A 22053-nucleotide genomic window follows, 5' to 3' on the forward strand; every position below is an offset into this window, starting at 1 on the left:
ACGATTGGTTTCCATTCTTATGAAACATTCACAGACACATTTTATCTGCACAGAAAAAAGAGGGGAATGATGGTAAAGCTCAGATCTGTGAGAAGGAGTGGAAACAATGAACGAACAACATTTGAGCTTGTAGGGGAGTTGGAGATGTGGCTGAGAAAGGAATTTGCATTTTTTTTTTAACAAAAAAAACACTAAATGAAAACCTCAGTTTTATGGTGTTAAAAGTCATTTCAGCCCTACCCCGCTAGACTTTCATGGCTAAAAAAAACAAAACAAAAAAAATGAAAAAGTAACACTTCCTTCCACACACACCCAAAGCCAAAAATAACATGCAACAAAAAAGCTATTAGATGCTGCAAAAGACTTCAGACTGAGGTGAGGTTCACCTTCAAGCTGGACCATAGAACCAGAGCTACTATGGGATGGTTTTGATCAAAATGCGTTAGAATGGCCTAAATGTGGTTCAATGTCAGTCGCAAAACTTGAAGATCGATGTTTATAGACACTCGTCTATTCTGACGTTTATTCTGACCAAGCTTAAGCGATCGTTCAAAGATGAATGACCTACAGATAAGATAAGATAAGATAAGATAAGATAAGATAAGATAAGATAAGATAGAAGTTAATTGATCTCACAATGGAGAGATTTACTTGTGACATCGGCTCTTATAAGCAACAGAAGGTGCACAAAGGAGGAAAAGGTGCATGGAGTATATACAGTGCATCTAGATATATACAGTGGATGGGGAAAAAAAAGGAAATTAAAAGAAGAAGAGATTTAAGGTGACTTATATACATTCAAGTGGTGGCAAACATCAGTCAATAGAAATGTAAAGCTGCGCAGAGACACACCCTGAAAGACAACTGGACATGCAGCGAAAGACGGTTTTTATTCTGGGGGGAGGAAGACATTGACCTGACATGCTTTTGATATTTTATTTTTAAAAAAACAAGAATGTATTACAATTCTTATCATTGCCTAGTTTGAAAATATCACAATTAAGGATTTTACAGAAACACTCTATGAGCTGAATATGAGCAGCAGGATCTGTATAAAAGCCAGAGTCATGGTTGGAGACCAAAAGCACCCAAGGCACACCCAGTTTAAGGTTGCTTCATCTAAGCTATAGTGAGAAGCAATAGGGTGGAACGTTCCTTTGTTCCCCATGCAATAGCTTCTTTAAATAAGTACATGTGATCTAATTGCTTGTTAACGATTTATATTTGATAACTTGTAATGTTGTTATGATGTGTGGGATGTTAGGGTGTGACCTGAGTCTTTTATTGTTGCAATGTGTTTCTATATAGGACCTGCTGCAAACTTGTAGCTCCGCAACTGGGACAATGAATGAAATGATGGTGATGAGATCAGCGTTTAATTAACACTTTAATTAAGAACGAGCGAGTAGGTAAAATAATGGGCACTATGGCAACTTTGTTTAAGTCATTTTTCCCCTGGCAGAAGTGAACCAAACCACTGCTTAGGGCGCCCAAACCATCAGTAGGCTCTCATAAAGGCTGTAATTTCAACACAGACCAAACATCAAACAAAGTGTATGTTTGAAACTGTGATTTGATTGTCCACACATACATCTCACCAGAACAAAAATAAATAAACAAATCATCCTGGTTCGCTATTAAGTTCAGCCCGTTAAACTTGCCCTCTTCTCCCATATCCTCCACACATCGGGCCCCAAGCCACAACCTCATGTCATCTCTGAGTTGCTTCACATCACATCATACGATATAGTTTATAGGTCGCGACTACTTGAGAGAATAAACAATATAGCCTACATTTTGGAAACGTAATGAACATTATATTTATCATGGGGAAATGTTTCATTCACAAATGTCGATTTCTAAAAATCAACTCATCTTTCCCTGTTCTTCCACAAAGAGCTACTCCAACAGTTTTTTTTAGTATCTATGAAGCTGATAGACAAACATATGGAACTCTTTCACATATTAAGCGACCTAAACATCTTGGAAAACCCATAATTTATCATAATCTGTGTGTCTTTATGTACGATGTACAATATGTTTTTGTTTCTTTTACTGTACTGATATGTCAGGCTTCGTCTTCTGTAGGTAGCCAGAATTGGACTGAACCAACCGTGCCGGCTCTGCGGGGGGTCAACTTTTACATTAAACTCGACATCTTAACAAAAAAAAAAAAAAACATTTATAACAAAAACGAATTGAAACCATTGAATATGATATCCTATATTCAAACAGATACGCGTGGCTTTGAACCGTTATGGACGCTGTATGTGTTTGTTTTAATGTTTTTTATTTTTAAAAAGTCAACGTGTTAATGGTTTCTCCCACCGCTGCTGGCACCGACAGATCTGCTGCTGCTATGACTGACAGCAACGGTCGAACCAACGGGCTTGACAAGTTGGCGAGACGGTAAGTGAGCTCCAAGCACAATCTGCACGGCTCTAACTGTTGTTTTATTGCCTTTTATTGATTCATTAAGTTGTTGGTGAAGTTTATTGTGCGTATTAAGTACTTTTGCCAGGTTAATAGACCGTCAAAAAAAAAAAAAAAACAACGAATCTGGCTCGCATGTCCGTAACCGTTCGTCAGTTAAAGTGTAAGCTAGTCGGTAACTTTAACGAGCAGGAGTCCTAGCAGAGTCGATGGTGGAGGGCTTAAAGTGCACGGACTGCGGGAAGGAAGGAGGGGAGGGCTGTGGAGCTGCTCTGGTCGGAGCTCATTCAGACAGAGGTGGTTCAGACTGACAGTCGGTGGTGAACGGAGAGTTTTCTGCTCTGTGATGGCAGGTAGGGCTTCTTCTGCTTCTCTCTTTTTACAACAGGAACTTTTTTTGTTATTGTCTGTGTTCCCATTATCTCTCTCTGAGCGGTAAACCTACAATTTACAGCCCTCCCCTACCTCCCCTGCCCCGAATGAGGACGGTTCTAGGTCAGGAACAGACTTCAGTGTGAAATTACACTGTAACCGGATTCCTGCACAGTTCAGATAAAAAGCTGCGTTTTAGTTAGTTGTCTGTCAACACAAGCTTCACTTGGTCGCTGGAAAGACATCGGCTCGGTTGGGATATCTCAGATGGAAAGCTTTGTTTTTGGTTTTAAATCGCCTGCCGTGATATGATCGACTGATCTTGTACTTATGAACATGATTAGGATCGTCTTGGGCTGCGTATGCTTGCGCCTGTGTGCGGCGTCGTGTTGCCCCTTTAAGTGACAGCTGCAGCGTTATAAATGCTGAAACTCTATGTATAATTTATGGTTCTCGGTCTTCAGGGTGTAAACTTGTGAAGTTATCTGACCCAAGATCACAAGAAAAGAGAAAATCGTTTTACAGATACTGCCACGATGCTGTCAATAAATGACAGAGATGCACCGATCATGTCAGATGTTTTTTGGGACTGCACGCTCATCTAAGTTATAACCACAGATTATGTCATCGCTCAGTCTGCTCCCCCCCTCCTTGTTTCAGAGTGCTTCATCCACAGTTTTCTAAACTTCACCCCCTCTCAGGTCATCCTTTCCGTCATCTTCCCGTGTTGTTTATGAACCTTAAGGTGCGTTGAACTCATCCCAGCATCAGTACAAACCCGTCTACATAAGTTTAGCAGATTCCGACGCAGTGCATCAGCAGCTTGTTTGCATTCACAGCCCTGCATGGATTTAAAAAAACAAAACAAAACCCTGCATTAGGATCGTGACATAATCAGTTCAGGCCATTCGTTTCCACAGCTGGTTCTGTTTGCTGGTCTTTCCCGGCGCTGTGGGAACCGACCGCCTGGCTGTCGCCTAAGTTCCTCAGCGTGGACCGGACAGATGACTTTTGGACCTTCTTCCTCTTCTCATCGCCACCTTTCAGAACCGTCCGTTTCTGCTGATTAAATCTCCTTCGGTTTCAGTTCTGGATCATAAACACTCGTCCTTGTGATGCAAGGGATTGACCTTTAATCCTGGGTGCTTTGTCAGTCTGCTCTCATGTTTTGCAGCTTTTAATTTAGTTTGTTTTTCACCAGCTTTGTCTGAATCCAGCCTAAACTCATACGCTGCTAGTCTTTGTTCCGTACCCGACCCTCCCCTCCGCTCCCCTTCCTCGTTTTGTCAAGGGTATTTTATTTGGCAGAAGAACGCCTCAACTCTGACCCGATCTCCAATGCGTTTTGTCCCACTCCCACAATATCCTCAGCCGTCCCCTGCAGAGTCTCCGGGGACGGCCGTGTCTTTAAGTGTTCGAGCTGCACAGAAAAGCACAGAGAATATGAACGGAGCAGATGGAGAAAAAGTGTAACATGATCCTGGAAAAACGTCTTGGTAATGAGAAAAGGCTGCGAGTAACGAGGGAAGAATGTGTTTGCAGAGAAAAAAGAGGGCGGCTATAGAAGGACTTTTGGTCATTTTGGCTGCCGATATTCGGAGCTTCACTGACGTACGTGTGTGCGGCATGACCTGCATTCAGCCGGGACTAAATCTAGACGTGCCTCCACACCCCGAGAAAAGGGTCTTATCTCATGTCCGTGCACATTCTTCACATGCGTAGACGTAACCAAGCACTGTGAGTATGTTACACTGGATTTAAAAAATAAATAAACAAACAAAAACACCTTTTTAAAAGGCCTTTCAGTGTGTAATAATAGTGTTAGCTGTATTAGACTGGAAGCCCTTTGTTGGGTACAATGTTCAGGTCACTCCCTGAGCTGAGGGTATTTACCCACTCCGCCTTGCAGAAGGTCTCCAACTCTATCAGATTGTCTCTCCAGAGGACGCCTGGGTGTGTTGATCCCAGGCTGACTGATATGTAGGGCAGTTCGTATATTCTCATCCAGCTTGACAAAACGTCTGCGTCCATCTGAAGCAAACGTAATGGCACACCTATACTGCGTTTAACACGACCTGTACGGGGAGGTTGTTGTTTAGCAGGAAGTCGAGTTGTTTCTCGGTCTGGAACTACATGCCTGTGTGTCAACAGGAAGTGGATGTGCCGTTTAATGTAACCTCCAGCAAGAAAAGAAAAGAGAGACTTGTCGTCTATTCGGTCAGACCGGCTCCTCAGTCGGTGTCGTTGCTGGATAATAGCCTGAACTATAACAAGTTTAAAGATCTGTTTTCACATATTGACACTGGTTTGAGGATCAAATGTAACTACATGAACATCCTGAACATAAACTGATAGTTCCAACATGAAATAGTTAAAATTCACATTGTTTTCCTTTTAATTAAATAAAAACTTTCCTCTTTTTTTTCCTTTTTTTTTTTTTACATCAGCTGTTTTTGCTCACATAAACTGTCTTTTTAGGATAACCCTAATGTCTAATAAACAGGGTTCCCACAGGGTCTTAAAACGTCTAAAAAAATAAATAAATACGAAACTTTAAATTTAAGGCCTTAAAAAGTCTTAAAAGTGTCCAGATTTTCATCCAGGGTGTTAAACTTCAGTCACCTCCAGTGTGCGCCCTGTTCAGAGTCTGGATTACTGCTTGTCGTAGAAATTGTGGGGAAAGTTTGTTCCCGTTTATGAAGCTGCCAAATGCCAGGCGTGCAGGGACGCGAACGTAAGGCCTGGGCTGGAGAGTGAAAGAGGTTTCTTTTAAGGAAAGGGGGAGAACAAAACAGAGATAAATCGGATTTTTCAGACAATGCGATCTATGTGAAGACGTTTTATTGGATTCCCCCTTTTTTTGCTTATCCGGCTCCTCCTTTAAGCCTTTTAACAACAGCCAATGATATATGCCGATTCATAACTTTGAATAGTATATGTTGCAATTGCCGTTCATTAAACAGTCCTGAGACTGCAGACTAATCAGTGCCAAGTATGATCTATCAAGTAAGCTGCTAAATTTGTCTGATTTGGACTGAAATTTGGTCAAAATTATTTTCCTGGTTTAGGTGCAATGTGATTCACATAATACAAGAATCAGTAAAGATGCCAGCTTATAGATCTAATTGAACAATTTTGCTGCTTTTATATCTGTGCTCTTTCCCTGTCTGGCTCTTGTAAAAACAAAACAAACAAACAAATTGAGTTTAAATGTGGTTCAGTGGGTAGCAGGCATGACCCATTAATCCTCGACCAGCTGACCCAGGTTTGATTCCGGCCTGCAGCCCTTTGCCGCATCTCTTCCCCCTCTCTCTCAGCCCCCCTTCCTGCCACCCTTACTTCAATAAAAGAGCCACAAAAAAAAAATCCTAAAAAATAACAATTTAAAAAAAAAAAAATAGCGACCGATATTTCTACAGATTCAGTGGCCTGCAACAGATTTCCAAAATCAGCCGTGGTCTTTCCTAACCTGACTCTCGCCAGATGCATGTCGCTCCGCCTGGCTTCACTCACATCCATCTGGGACATCTCCCATAGAGAGTGATTTCTTCAACCCATTTTATTGTCCAGCCAATCAGGACGCAGGGCTGGAGTTTCATAGATGTGACGTAGTGGAGAAGCGACCGTGACGTGAGACTGTTTTGATTCAGACAATGGCGGCTCGCATCGAGGAAGCAAGCGTTAGCATTGATGCTGCTATTTCTTCTGTGTTGTCCAATCTACCTAATATTGTTTCATTAAAAGAACATCAGAGAACACCTCTGAAGGCTTTTGTTGGTGGAAACCATGTTTTCACCCTTCTCCTGACCGGATTTGGCAAGTTTTGACGCGGACGCGCCCCGGAGCGGTTAGCGTGAACCATGTTAGGAGGCCTTTTGTCCTCGATGCGGTCGGCCCGGGATCGACTCCGACCCGCGGCGCTTTACCGCCTGTCTTCCCCCTCTTCCTGTCAACTCACTGTCAACAAAACACATCTTTTTTTTTTTCCTGCGTTGTTCTCACAGTGTCGCGGGTTAGCTTCGGTGTGAGTGGTTGAAATAGCACGTCGATAAAGATGACAGACAAGTGGCTTATCCAATCATATTCAAGGATTTTTGATAAGGCCCAGCCTTCAATAAAGGTAATTCCTGTGGAGAGGTCCCAGATGTATGTGAGTGAAGCTAGGTGGAGCGACATACAGCTGGCGAGAGTCAGGTTAGGTCTTTCCTCCTAATGCGGACAAACTCCATGTCAGCTGTGCCTCAGGAGAAAACCGAACCACGGAAGAGTGATATTCTGGACACAGCAAGTGTCTTATGAAAAGAGATCTCTAATAGTAAAATGAATATATATAACAATGATGTTCAATCATCCAACTTTGATTAAATGGCATAAACTAGATGTAAAAGCGGTGCTGCTATTCCAGTGGCACTTGGCTGTTTAAACTTTTCTCTTAGACCTTCAAAGCAATAGAAATCATAAACGCTTAACTGTCCTTCGTCTTTTCATTCTTCTTCCAATGTTAACCTTATCAAATAAAACGAGGTAGAGAAGCAACTTGGACTTTGTTTTCGAGACAACGACCCACTGAAAACGGGACTTCTGTTTCAACGCCTTACCAGCAGTCTACAATTCAATTAATAATTTCTTATCAATCTCAAAGACAAATTAAATGGACACAAAGGATCCTGGATAGATGTCGAACCGTTTTCAGGAACACACTGACTGAAAAGTCCGGTTGCCTCCGGTTTAAGCCTGTTTGGGGCAGCCATTACTCGGATAACTGAGACTTTACACAGGCATGTTTGAGGCAAAGAAGCTAAAGTAGGTTCCACCATTTAGATGTTCCCCGCTGCTACCGTTCCTCCCGTGGTTTTGCCAACTTTCCTCCATCCCAAAGCAGATCCAGAGCGTAGTCGGATCCACTCATCCGTGGCCCGGGGGCGCCCTTTCAGGACGCACACCCGGCTACATCGTCACGGCGGAGGTGCCGGCTTTCGCTGATTACAGCCTGGCATTAAAGTGTAAGCCCTCACGTTGTTGACATCTCTTTTTGATGAAGGTTACGGTGTGTTAGAAGAGCAGCGTTTTCTTCTTCGTTTTTGTCCAGTCGGTGTCAAAGGTGGAAAACAGGACAAACCTGCCTTTAGGTCTTTAATTTCATATGTAGTGTAGAAAGCCATCCTCTACAATCATTTTTCTGTCGGCTGTTTTATATAAATCTGGTTTCAGATCCTAAAGTGCACGCTGCGGTCATGTCGACCATGCTGAACATATAAAGGGCAAAAGAAAAAAAGAAGAGTCAATAGAGTAAATATGCTGAGTCATGGAAACCAAGAACAGGTGCTCCTGCTTCAAAGTCCTTCATGTGGTTTGCTCAACGTGAGAACAAAAAATCTCATTCTCACGAGAAAACAAAACTCTGTGTTAATGATAACGCAGCACTTGTTTTGAGAAACACAGATTTATTTTTTCAGCGCACATGGTGATTACGTTGCAAATATCAATCTTTCCAGCGAGCTGATTCATTCAGTATCACTGCGATTTGAGCTGGTTATTCAGATTGTTGACAAGCCGAAAAGGTGTTATCTATGAATGGTGTTGGAATGATTGAATGGCATTTGTTTAAAACTGAAAAGTTATTTCCTCAAACTTTTTATAAAAAAAAACCCCATCTGAATGGATTCAGTTATAATAGCAAGAGGTGATGAAAATGGGCACCGCTGATAGGCAAAAGAAAAAATCAGACTCCTAACGCTCCTTCACAGGAGTAGGAAGCTTTTGCTTTATTTCAGCTGGAGGGTTCCCTGTACCTCCAAGCTGTAAGGTGTATGGGCAGACTTTTCACATAATCCTGACGATACTGCTTGAGCTTTTCCACATCTTATCATGTTACAACCATAGACCTAAATGCACTCAATTGTGAAGTGGAAGGACATTTTTAAAAAAAATCTATTTTAAATATACAAATAAATCTATATTATGCCCCCTTTACTCTTGTACCCCTAAATAAAATCCAGATGCATCTTACCAACTGTGTTCAAAAATCTGTTTGACGACCAAAAAAGTATCGTAATTGTAATTTTAATTGTTAGTCATCAGTTAAGCAGATGTGTATGCCATCCAAACGCCCCCCCCCCCCCCCCCCTTCTCAAAGTAATTTTGGATAGTCCGGGTAGGGAGGTTTTATTACTCATTACTGAAGGTCTGGCTCTGTTTTCTTCAATCTTAAACTCCTCATTAATGCTTAACTTCACATCCGTAAAGCATTTGTGCAGCAGGACACGTCTGGATGCTGGATTAAACTTTTTAACGGAGCGGTAACGCACAAATTTATAGCGGACCAATTTATATTTTCCAAATTTCCCATATGCAAAACTCTTTATAATCTGTCATTATCTTTGTGTGTCTCATTAATATTCATTACAGTGGTGACGGCGGACTCCTGGCCTCAGTCACAATAGATCTCTTTTTAGGTCTGGGGATAATTGACGTAATCCGTCACGGCGAGGCGAAAACGTGACTCATTGTCGTTTCATGTCTGTTGTGTCTGAATGCAGGCTGCAGGGACAAAGGAATGATGATATATGGAGCTGTAAGCTAATAACTATTTCCTTTTTGGTGGTTAAGCAATTACTTTTGTGTTATTTCTGTTCCATATTGATGTCGAGTGTAGGGACAAGGGTTATGTACAGTCAGTTTCTGTGCGCGTTGATAACAACAGTTCAGGACAAGCTAAGACACGACAGAGGCAGTGGGTTGGAAAGGAGACTGTGGGCATTTTTTCAGTCATGCGTACGCCGCAACTCATCGCACCGCCTCCTCTAACTTGTTTCCTCCTCCGGCAGGTTAGGAGTAAACACCATGGTGGGAGTGGAGCGCAGGTCTGAGCAGGTGAGGGTGTGATCGCGCCGCGAGGCCAGCAAGCTGGTCAGAGGAGAAGAAATGGCTCAAAGCGTTAACTTTGACCTGGGTCACCCCCAAGTGGAAGCTGGACTGGAGTGAGTCTCATTTTTGATACTTTTATGTAAAGTTGGTGTTTCACTTTTGTTGGTTTCTCTTGCCTGGTCTTGTTCTTTCATGCTGTCAGCTCGTGGGTTGTTACAATAAGACTCAGAAAGTGGGAAGAGAAGATCAAACGGAAAGGAGCAACATGCTGAACTCTGTCCCGGGATTTTTTCCCCCCTCTGTGCTTTTAGTTGTGTATCATGTGATCTGCTGCTAATTTCTAGTTCATTGTTCTTTACTGAAAGAAATGCTACTTTGGCTTCTTGAATCTGTGCTTCCTTCCTCTGGTGTCTGTATAGAGGTCGAAAGGAAAATAGACTTGCTGTATCTTGAATTGTTTTTTAGCATAAATGTAAAAGCTACGTCTCTGTTGTATTTACTGTACATCAAGCGGAAGGATGATTTAAGCGCTAATTATACTGCAATCAAAGGCTGCGCTTACAACCGATGATGTTTCTGAATCATTGCATTTCATCTTCAGCATAGAGTTAGTTCTTTCCCGTCCTCAAATGGCCCCTCATTGTTAACTGAAACATCTAGTCTGTACTTATGTGCCTCACTTTTAATCCACTGCCTTCTCCCTATGCTCCTCTGTTAGAAGCCCAGCAGATGAAGATGCTGTTCATAATTCGTTCAGCCAGCTGATTTCAGAAGTTGGAGAACAACAGAGTCAGAGCGAAGATTGGGCTGCCATCGAGCTGCAGAATCTGCAGAAGGATCTGGAAGAGGAGGATCGAGGTACTCCATTTAAGACTCTCTGCACGTCAATTGAGATGAATAATAGAAAGCTTAAGTTAAATGGAATGTGACTTAGTGTTTGTAACTTTTGATTCTCACTTATGTTCATGCTTGTGCAGCAAATCCAAATATGCGTAAAAAACTCACCAGAAAAAAAGTGAAGACGAGGGAGCTGAGAAAACGGTTGAAGCTGCTGTAGAGTGTTGACATTTAGCTTAGAGCTCCAAAGTTGTCCATCATAAAATAGTGCCCCCCCCCCCCCCAAAAAAAAAAACAACAACAACCCCAATGACAAACAAAATAACCAGAGAAGCAGTGATGGCAAAGTATCTAGCTAGAAATTGCATTCATACATTTAGGGGTTTGTTACCTAATGAGAAGAAGGTAATGAGGAGAAATGTCAGATTTTTGAAGTGATCTGTGCTGAACACAACTGTTTGTCATTAACCGAGGTGGGAAACGACTGCTTGTGACAAAAACTGTAATTTGAAAAACTCAAATTCTGTCAGCACTTGCATAGATTCAGTTTCTGCTCCAGTTCCATGCACTGGAGTCAGCACCTCTGCTGACACAGCTGTGTCACCAGAATACTTTGTTAGGAAGTTATGCATTTGTTATGCAAGTCTCACCTTTCTCCACATAAATCAGTCCGTATTTCTGAGGATGCTGTTTGTCACACCCCTCAGAATCCCAAGTTTGCTTATGTTCGTTTACTCGGAACATGTTGTTTGGCCATTAAAAATCACTTCAAGCTAATGCCACTCATGTGATTGATGGATGGGAAGTAAAATTATAACTGGAGTAGTGTAATGTTCCCTCCTCCATTCAGCCTATTTACCTCAGATAGAGGAAAAATTGAGTCGCAGCTGAAACTAATTGTTGTTGATTAAAACCATGCAGCAGGAATGTTTGGCAAGTTTTTTATTTGGCACCATCTGCAGATATCAGAAGAGATAATGAGTAAAGGCTACTCTAAAAGAAAGTATTTTCTTACCTTATAAATGCTATGGTCTGCCTGTTGATTGCCTGCCCAAACAATCTCGTCATACCACGTCATGAACTGTGATGTCTGTTAGTTCCTTCAAATGCAACATTGTAATTGTTTCACAAACGTGTGTGTGTGTGGGTGGTGGGGGGGGGGGGGGGCAGTGTTTCCAGCAGAGCTTTTTTTTTTTTGTGGGTGACCAGAAATTTGTCCTCTTCACTGGATTGCTTTCACAAAAATCACATCCACACGTCGTTTTCCGGTGTCAAAAAGAGACACGCTTTTATTGAACGTATTTCGTTACAGTCCTGTTTTTTACGTGACACATTTTTTTTACATAATGAAAATTATGTACGATTGATCTTTCATGCTTTAAACATTTGTAAGTTTTCTTACTCTAAAATATTAGATTTGGTCTTTAAAATCAAAGAGTTTTCTTCTCTCAGTTTTGTGCAGCAGTATGTTCATTTTGTGCCTGCATGTCTACTTTGACAGACAATGTGGCACGTCTGTCAGACCCTGAGGACCCGCGATGGAGGATAGGAAGTGGAGACACTGAAGAAGAGGACAATGGCAGACAAACGGACCCTCTTGTCCAGGAGCGCTGGTCTTCAGCCACCATGAAGATCCTCTCCTCCATGCCTAGTCGCACTATTGGTCAGTACAGGTTCAATAAGTAGAGCATATGCTGATGACGAAGGAGTGTATTTGTTTCACAGATATTCTATCACTTAATAGTTCCTCTGAGAAAATGAGAACAGGCTGTTCTTGCATGGCTGACTCAAACAACATTTCTGAAAATGTCTCTTCTTAGCAGCACTTAAATGTTGTAAGAAGGCAGTTTTTATTTTGTAGAGTTGTATCACAGTCACCCTCAGGATGGTGAAACCTGATATTGATCTAAAAGGTATCGTTTGTAAACATTGAGAGTTGCTCAACGGAACCGGTAAAAACTTAATTTTTTTTATTATTTTCAGAGTAAACAGAAAACCTGGCATCACTGGTGCCATAGTTTACATCTCAGAAACACCGGATGTGTTGCAACTGAGCTGCCTTTCATGAGGAAGCGGTTAATCTTCCTTTCTGAGGAAGGTCAGGTGGTACAGCGTGTTTTTAAGGATGACTTATCGCTTTTGTCCAAAACCAACGGAAATGTAATGATTTCCTGGGGTCACATGTTACAGCTCCTTATGTGTAATATTGTTTAGTTCCTCTGACTTGTTTACTGACTTGTCTTGATATTCTACTGATGCGCCTCAGCAAATTAGAATATATTAAAATGTCAGTAATTCAGTTAAAAAATGAACCTTAGATTAATAATATAGATTACACAAAGTGTTTAATAAATACATCTATATGTGATTTTTTTATTATTTTTTTTATTTTTTTACCATTATTGTCCAGTCAGAGCAGCCACTTGCCAGACATTTTTAGAGCACTTCATGCTTCATTTGTCAGCAGGACGTTGCCTACCCGTTTTAATGACTGTGGTTTCACTTTGGTGAGTGGCCTGATCTGAAACCCATAGATGAGCTGTGGTGTTATATAGTCAGGAAGAAGAGGAGAGACTCCAGACATAATGAGGCAGATGAGGATATAAAAAATGTCTTCCTGAAAAATAGATCCATTTACTGTATACGTTATGGACTCAACACTTGGTTGGGCCTCCTTTTACAGGAATAACTGCATTTGGATTTGCAGAAAAACAGAATTTTGGATTTGTATTGGCTAGAAGCCATAAACCTCAAAATTTAACAGAAAATGAACAGCTGGAAATAAATAACTCTGAGTAATGATCTATATGAGATATAGTTTGGATTTTTTTTTTAATAACATAATTGACAATTTTAATTTAGTGACATCCAGCTGAATGTATACATTATAATTTCATTTCTTTGTGGGGATAGAAAAATTGGGGACTAGAAAACAGGAGTTTGAAATTAGCTTTTGCTCTGAGTCATCTCAGGAAGGACAGCTACATCTCCTTAAATTAAAATGTGTCCTGATGAGGCTCTTTTGTCAGATTAAAAGCACCTTTTAAAAACCTTTTAGAAGGTGTCAAACATACTTTTCATTGCGCCCACATTAATGTATTAAAGGTGTTTTGCGCAGGTTTTGAAGTTAAATATTATTAATTTTCTTTCCCATTCAGGCCCTTACTATTGCCTGACATGTAAAATGAGTTATCGTCTATGTACAGGAGTTGCATCTATAGGCCCCGTTAGTCAGTTTATGAGAGGGATTCGGGCCGAATCCTGTGGGCAAGCGTGTGCGTGTGTGACGCTCTGCACGCTCTCTTGTTCAAACGGTTTGAACTCTTGTTCAAATGTTACTTTGTTGAGTGTTTCCGCTGTCACTGAGGCATTAGAGAACACCGTCTGTTTTAGAGATGGATCACAAAAGACCAGCAAAAAGCTCATCTCAGACCCCAACACAGACTCCACGCAAGAGTAAAAAAAACAAAATCTTTAGTGCAACGAAAAGGGCAAAATGTGACTCACATCGACGAAGGAACAAAACCAGACTAAATATCAGGGCAATTTTCAAGCAATGGAGGGAGCTCCGTTCTGCCCTGGAAATGAAAAGGAACTTCTTTTGCTAAAAAGATAAGATGCTGTGAAAGAGATCTTCAAAGAGATCTTCTACTTCTGACAAAATTTGCATCTGCTGCTTCGGAAGCGCACATTCAGCAAACATTGCGAATCCAGTCAGTTAGGCAAGACATTTCACCCGAATTGTCGGCTGGTGGTGGTCAGAGGTGACTCACTTCTGTCAGCCTGCCCCAGGACAGCTGTGGTTACAATGTAGCTCACCACCGTCAGGGTGTGAACGGGTGTGTGAATGACTGATTGTAGTGTAAAGCGCTTTGGGGTCGTCAGACTTGATAAAGCGCTATACAAGTACAAGCCATTTACAGCGGTGTCTGTGAGACTGACTGGAGAAGTGGAAAGGCTCCCTCACATAACTGGAGAACAAATGGTGCTTTCACGGTGACGTCGCAAATAAAACAGAAAAAAAGACGAGAAGCTGCTTTTTTGAAAATGAATAAATCGGTGGAGCAGAGATCTGAAAAGTCACTGGCCACAGTGCTGCTGTGACAATGTGTGTCTCTGTTTTCCGTCTCACAACTGCAATCTGTCTGGCAGAGACCCAAAATCGCTGAGCGGACTGGACCAGGCTCCCGTTGGCCAGTCCGCCCCTTCTGTTATCGACGAACTAAAAGGGTAGCTATGTTTTTCCCCTAAAAAGATTAACATTGACTGAATATGAAACATTTCCTTTCAAAATAAAATAAGATTTCTATATAATATTATACAACAAAATAATACTTCTAACTTACTTACCTCAGAAGGCCTTACATCTTCTGAGGTAAGGCGTAATGTCCTAACGATTAGCTTTTTATTCTCTTATCCCATGCGCTTGCACGACACTGGTGTTATTTCCTGGAATCCTGGAGTTTGGGCAATGACCCTATAAAATAATTTCTTGTAGGTTTGATGTAGGATTCTAATCCTAAATATCATGTTTTTATTAGCTGTAGGTGGAAAAATCAATGTAATTAACAGAAAAAAAGGCTTGAAAACATTGATGTGTAGTTATCTATAAAATGTCTTTAACTTCGTGAATTAAGTTACTGAAATAAATGAACTTTTAAATGATATTCTGATTTATTCATCTGTTCCTCCAAATCAAAAGAAGTTTGCTAATGTGTTTTGGGCTCTTGCTCCGTGTCTCCTTGGAGACGTGTTTCAAGAATGCATCAATAGGAAAGGCAAGACAGGGCAAGTTTATTTATATAGCACTTTTCAGTGCAACAAGATGATTCAAAGTGCTGTACGTGAACAGAAAAACATCACAGAGGGAAATATTATATAGGAAAAGAAAAACATTACATCAACAAAGGAATAAGTTGAGTAAATCCTTGACTAGACTTTTTTTTCATACATTAACAAACATACAGAAAGTCTTTGGACCGCACCAGACTCATGGGAGAGCTTTCTCTAGACCACAGGTGTCAAACTCAAGGCCCGCGGGCCAAATCCGGCCCGTCAGGGTAAATTATCCAGCCCTCGAGAGCCAAAAAAAAGGCACATATCCTTTTAAAGTGTATAAAGTGGCTAAAACTGTGCCTCCTGTAAGTGTAACTCACCCCAATATCAACTTTTTTTGCAGATAAACTGTATAAACTGGGCCTAAGGGTGCTACTTTTATGTTACTGTGCATTTTTTATACTACTGTGTGAACTGGAATGAAATTATGAAATGAAAAGTATCGTCTCTACACATGCAAGCGGCCCTTTTAATTACTTTATGATGCCAAAGTGGCCCCATATAGAAATTAGTTTGACGCCCCTGCTCTAGACTGTCATGGAAACACCTCCCTGTCCCTATGGAGGCGCAAGATAAATTTTGTCTCAATAGGTGGAGGTCGAGGAGTTTGGATTCAGACTATTGCTTCCATTTTACTGCTATAAATGTCCTTAGAAACGTATGAACCAAGCGGAAAATTACGGTAACCAGAGGGCGGCTGAACAGATTTTGATGCTGATGCGGATGTGAGATCGCTTTGGTTGAAACAAGACGATGAATTACCCATGCACCAACCAGTCTGCCCGTTTTTTCCTCCTCCAGGCCGTAGCAGAGGAGCCATCATCTCTCAGTACTACAACAGGTCCATGCAGCTCCGAAGACGCAGGCAGAGCAGACCGGCCATCAAAGACTTCTCTCACTCTGCCAGACCCAGCATACGGGGTTATGGCATGGACGCAGACACTACGGACTCAGCAGGTGAAATAAGAAAAATGAAAATCTTTGGTGCAAAGTTTGACAAGAAATAAAACCTGATCCGTTCAGACAGGTTTAAGTTTAATTCATTTAAAATGAAACCGGTTGGATGTCTTGCAGACAATAAGCAGGAACGCTTGGTGAACAACCTGCAGAACTTGTCGGTGGGAGACAGAGAGAGGATGCTTCGAGCGATGCCTCTCAATCTGGCTGAGAAAAGAAACCTCAGGTGCATTTGGGTTTTATTTTCTTTTGTTTTAGTTCAACTTCATTATTGCTCCCGTTTAAAAAAAAAATAAATATAAATATATTTTCTCAATGCACCTGTATCATTTATGGTTGTTCTGTCTCCCACCAGGAGGTTGACATTGGAAAAAAATAAACAAACGCATTCCAGCAGTAAGATTACCTGTTACAGTCGTCTGAAATATGCCATCATGAGGGTAAGTAGCACTTACAATATAAGGCTTTATTTGGCTCATTTGGTAGATATCAACTCCATTTGTGCAACTCCCCAAAAAGTGGCGTAGGTGTGACGTAGCAGCACCTACGCCACTTTTTGGGGAGTTGTGGCTTAGTGGTTAGAGCGACACGCTTGTGTTCTGAAAAGGCTTCAAGTATCCGGTTCACCGAGCAAGACCCTTACACCCAGATTGCTAAATGCAGTTGCAGAAGACAAATTTCATTGGAATCTACAATTGCAATGAACGAATAGTTTCTTCTTCTTTGGGCAGTCACACCATTTAAACTTCTTTGTATTTTTATTTTACAGCCATTAACGTCCCCGTTATTCCCACCCAAAATAGTACATAAATGTGAAAAGGGAAATGATACATATTTATCTTCGTTGATAACAATGTGAAAGGTTCAATTACATTTCCCGTACCCTTTCACATTTCAAGGTACAGTTTTAGCTGCAGGTCTGTGGGGGGTCTCTACCAGTTTGGCACATCTAGATAAAGATGTTGTTGGCTCTGTCTTTGCAAAATGGTTCCAGCTCAAATTGGAAGAAGCACATCTGTGAACAAAGGCCCCGTTCCCACTGCAGGCAAATGTCGATCATTCTGACGCGCTCACGTATCGCCAGTGTGAGTGCACCGTCTTAGTTAGTTTCCGCTTACTGGCTGCCCATTCGCACCTCTAGTGTTTATGTTCTATAAAGCTATAAAGGTTAGCTTAGCGGCTAGGTTAGCGATTAGCTTCAGTGTTAGCCGTTCATTGTACCGCCGCTGCTCTCACTGTATATGTTGAACATGGCTGAGAGTCGCCAGAAGCAAATCGCATACAAGTTTATGAGAAGAAGAGAAATGACTCAGTAGAAAGAAATGAGACCAGAGTGGATTTTGGAGATTTTTAAGACGTGATCCTCCTGAGGAGCAGAAGGGAAAGGTATGACTGCATGCGCAGTCATTCAAAAAGGGACTTGGGGAAACTTCTACCTTTAAGACCTGCAGTGGGAATGTAGCTTTTGTCTTGTTCCATGGATTTTTATTTGGGCTTAAATCTGGCCTTTGACTGGTCCATTTTTAATTGCACGACTGTTCTTCTGTCTACCTTGATCTACTATTCCAGCTCTGAGTTTCTATTTAAGATCATCCTATTAATGGAAGGCCTTTTTTTCACCCAGCCTGACAAGCTGTCCTATTCCTGCTGAAGAAAAGCTAGTCGATGCTACTAGTAAACTCCAGGGTTTACTGTTTTTTTTTTTTTTTTTTTTTTTTTTTTTTTTTTTTTTTTTTTTTTTTTTTTTTTTTTTAGTGGTTAGCTAGTGGGGGATGTGCAGTGGTAGGTTTCTGCTACACGTTGCCTTTTTTACGTCAGCCAAAGGCTTCCTTTAAACGGCAAACTTTCAGAGTTAAAAGCCTTTCAACGAAGACGTTCATATAGCATTCCACCCAAGGCCCAATCCATGTATACGGTTGAGATATCCATCATTTATTTTGTAAAGTGCCTGCTTAACAATGCGTGCTGGACTTGGTAAGAGGATGTGTGTTGGTGCAAAAGCTGCTGCAGAGAGCATGCCGTTAACGCCCACAGAGGAGGATTGTCTTTGAACAGTCAGCAGCCAAAGCAGGGCAGCCACTATCAGTACACGAAATTAGCTGCTGCTCTCCAAACACTTCCTCTGCACAGTGTGCATATTTTCAAAGGGAAAGAAAACACAGTCACCTTGTTGGCGTGACCTGGCAGGGGTTGCTTATCGTGAAGAAATCAGATTTATTAATTTTTTTGAACACTCTGCACTGATTATTTGTTCAGTGCCAGTCACTAGCTGATCTCTGTGCATCAGGATCCCTCTGGACACGCTCCTCATGCGTTATCAGCACATTGCATCAGACTAAAAGCACTAATGAGATTTTACTGTTAAAGATTAAAGAGTCGCAGTATGCCACGGTCTATTTAGAGCAAATGTAGTAAAAGGTGGAGTTTTGAGGACAAATAAAGGCGAGGAAGCTGGATAATGCAAAAGGATAGGACTCTATTCTTTTACCTTTAACTCACGATAGGTAAATCAATGCTCTGAAAAGAGAAAATGTGAGTTCAGTTTCCATCTTTCATCCCCTTTAAGGTTTTAGCAGCACTTAGTTTGCCATCAGATGTCAGTGGGCGTTTCCTGTTGGTGCTTTTATTACGGCACTTCAGTTGCTCTGCGGCCCAAGCAATTATGTCTTTTGACTGAAATAAACCACAGATGTGTGTACTCTGTCTTGAATTGCAGCAGTGATTTTTTTTTTTTTTTTTACTGTATTTATTCTGTCTTTCCTCCCATCTCCTCTCAGGCTTTGAGGCACTGCTGGTACAGCCTGTTGTCCTTCCTGCACTCCCTTATTCTGTGGCAAATGCCGCTCAAGAGAGTCAGCGGGCGCTTCGGCAGCGGGGTCCTCTCCTACTTCCTGTTCATCAAGACTCTTCTCTTCTTCAACGTCTTCCTGCTTCTGGTCACGGGCTCGTTCCTGGTGGTCCCGCAGGCGGTGTACCCCCCGGGGCGGCACGAAGGAAACCAAGCCTTCACGGGGCTGGAGCTCCTCACCGGAGCGGTAAGCGGCTTGATGCGGCACCCTGCAACACCCTTCACATGCAGTGGTGGCAAGTTTGTGGAAACATCCAGCACACCTTTAATTCGCTCACTATACTTACGGATCTTCACGGTTGCTGTCTCAGCACCATGTCAGCTAAGCTTTCCAGAAGTTAGTTACCTCAGAGTTTTAATTTCCTGGAGCGTGCCGTTTCACACTGCCACTCGGTTCCCACTGTAGGGGAACACCTTACATCTTATAACTTGTGTAGAGTCACGCTGGGCACCATGGAAAAACTAGAGTTGTATAGATTACAACCAACGGCTCTGTTGGTCATACCTACAGCATGAGTCCTGTTTCTGCTTTGGAAACGTGACGAAACTATGAGAGGATTAGCGCCCATCCTGGTCAATTGTCGCTGTTTGAAAGCGCTGGTTTCATCACTGCTTCTACTTTGATGTGAGAACGAAGCAACAGCCAAACCTAGAACCCCATAAAAATGACATAACAGGATCAGATCAATACAGCATGGAAGCCAGTTTCAGGGATGATGGTGTGCCTACCTTCTTACCCGGGCCGTTTTCAGCTGTATAGATTGGACTTTGGTTCCTGGCGTGGTAACGGTAGAAGAAAGCAGCCCTGGTTCCTAGAAACGGTTCCTGTTGTGGAAAGGCACCTTTAGCTGTGCGGGAGGGAGGAACCACATTCCTCAGGAGCTGGAGCCAGGCAGCCAGCAGAGTCATGGACATAGTCCAGACTCAAAAATGGTTAAAGACAAACCAAAAGTGTACTTATTTTGAATTATTGTAAGTAGGTAAGAGTTGTGTGTGATATGCATGTATTACAATTTGAAGTAGTGTAGTATGTAAATTCTATTTTGTATAAAAGCCCCATTAGGGACAGGTTGTAATTAGCATTAGCTATGAACTTTATATGCAGCACTTCAGTGCCATGTTTGTTTACGTTGTCCCTGTCAAATAAAGATGAATTAATGTTGAGGTTAAAGACGCCAGAGTTAACTTCATTTTTGATCTGCCTAATAAACCAAACCAGTGAATTGATAAAATGAGTTGAAATCTTTGAAACTTTCGTGGATCATTGAGATCTTTTATGGCAGGTAGCCTATTATATTACAAAGAAAAGCTATTTTATTAGTTCCCCACAGAAAATTGTCCTTTAATTATAACTGTAAGCATTAGTACAGAATACAATAAAGGTTAGCGGTAAAATGTTTTACTTGCTTTAAATTGACTCATTTATTGTTTATTCTTGGCCCAAATAGTCTTTATTTAATGTTGACAAGACCTTCCAGCCTTTTTATGTCCGCTACAGTTTGGGCTGCCAGCTTGTAATTAATCACACAGCGGCACTTTGCTCTCTGTCTTCTTTATCTTTCTGCTTCACTGTGCAGGATGTTGTACATGATTGATTATGCATGTTTTTTTGTTTTTTTTCTTTAACAGTTATCTGATCAAAATGTTACATTTCCTGTACTGATTGGAAATCTAATGTGTGGCTAATTGGAAATGTTTAAAGTTAAAGCTTCAAAACCATTTCAGGTTATTTTTCACCCCCCCTTTTTTAAAAAAGTTTAAAACGTGCATATTTTGAAACGGTGGCCTTTTTAATTTTAAGGTTTTTAGAAGAAAGCGGGATATAAGCAGATGTAACCAGACAAATGAACTTGCGTGAGCTAGGTTGTTGTGTTTTAGAATACCCAAAACAAATCTGTTTTAACAGGTTTTATCTTTTCAAAAAATATTTCGTTAGTTTTTTACTTAGCTTCAGCACAAGGTGTGAGCAGCGTTCAGACGTTCATCCCTGTAACACCTTTCTGTTTCAGGGCTTTTTCTCTGACACCCTGATGTACTACGGATACTACAGCAACAACACACTACAGAGCAGCAGGACTCACAGTACGGAGAATAACATCTCTGCCAAGACGGAGGGCAAGTACCTCTCCTACAACATGCCACTGGCCTATTTCTTCACAATAGGAATGGCCCTCTTCATCACATGCATCATCCTTGTGTACAGGTGAGTTTCTGTTAATCAGATATTCTTTTAATTGGAGGCAAATATCCAAATATCGACATGTTATTTCCCCCCCAAAGCATGTCAAAATCGTTTGGACGGAGCTTCAGGATCGACAAGTCTCACAGCATGCTGGCCATGAAGGTGTTCTGCTCGTGGGACTTTAAGGTCATCAAGCCGAACCCGGTCAAACTCATGTCTGAAAACATCTGCACCCAGCTCAAGGTACGGGTAAACTCACTTTGAGTGTTTATGCCATCGCCTCCTTCCTTTCTCGTCCTTCCCTACTCTGCCATTCACAGGAATGTGATGATCCGACACATTCTTCTCCCTCTGCATTCCTTGCTATGAACTCCCATCACCACTTCCTTTTCTTTTCTTTCCCTCTGACGTTACATTTAACCATTGCCAACCTCCTCTCTCTCCAGGAACTTTTGGCAGAATTAAGTGACAGGAATAATAAGGACACGGTTTTACAGACGTTGTGGAGAGCGATGGTTCACGGCCTGGCTTGGGCGATCTGCATTGCGGGAACCATTGGATGCGTGACCAGCATTTACTTCTTCTCAGATTACATGCACAACGTAAGGCTGACTGGTTTGTTCTCTTTTTTTGTTTTTGTTGCACGGTCATGAACACAAGATGTTTTTGTTCCACTGTTCCAGTTCTGTTTTGTAGGCAAATCAGACACACGCTGATGAAT

General features: G+C 41.6%; 1 protein-coding gene across 4 annotated transcripts in view; it reads left to right on the top strand.

Annotated features, from left to right (window-relative positions):
- Positions 1-2330: 2330 nt before the first annotated feature.
- Positions 2331-22053, top strand: part of tmc6b (transmembrane channel-like 6b) — a 32692-nt gene continuing 12969 nt past the window's right edge. For 2 of the 4 annotated variants that reach the window (XR_004931074.1, XM_036137268.1), the window contains exons 1-11: positions 2331-2409; positions 9633-9785; positions 10391-10530; positions 12011-12172; positions 16147-16302; positions 16420-16528; positions 16658-16742; positions 19080-19337; positions 21160-21353; positions 21431-21575; positions 21779-21934. Coding sequence is in view for 3 of the 4 variants with exons in the window: in XM_036137268.1 (XP_035993161.1) it covers positions 9730-9785; positions 10391-10530; positions 12011-12172; positions 16147-16302; positions 16420-16528; positions 16658-16742; positions 19080-19337; positions 21160-21353; positions 21431-21575; positions 21779-21934 (1461 nt within the window). In the remaining variant the exon portion in view is untranslated. Of the gene's footprint in view, positions 2410-2693; positions 2787-9632; positions 9786-10390; positions 10531-12010; positions 12173-16146; positions 16303-16419; positions 16529-16657; positions 16743-19079; positions 19338-21159; positions 21354-21430; positions 21576-21778; positions 21935-22053 lie in introns of those variants that run through there. The other 2 variants (XM_036137269.1, XM_021309237.2) reach the window with 2 other exon arrangements.

The sequence above is a fragment of the Fundulus heteroclitus genome, chromosome 5, assembly GCF_011125445.2.
Source record: "Fundulus heteroclitus isolate FHET01 chromosome 5, MU-UCD_Fhet_4.1, whole genome shotgun sequence".
Taxonomy (NCBI): Eukaryota; Metazoa; Chordata; class Actinopteri; order Cyprinodontiformes; family Fundulidae; genus Fundulus; species Fundulus heteroclitus.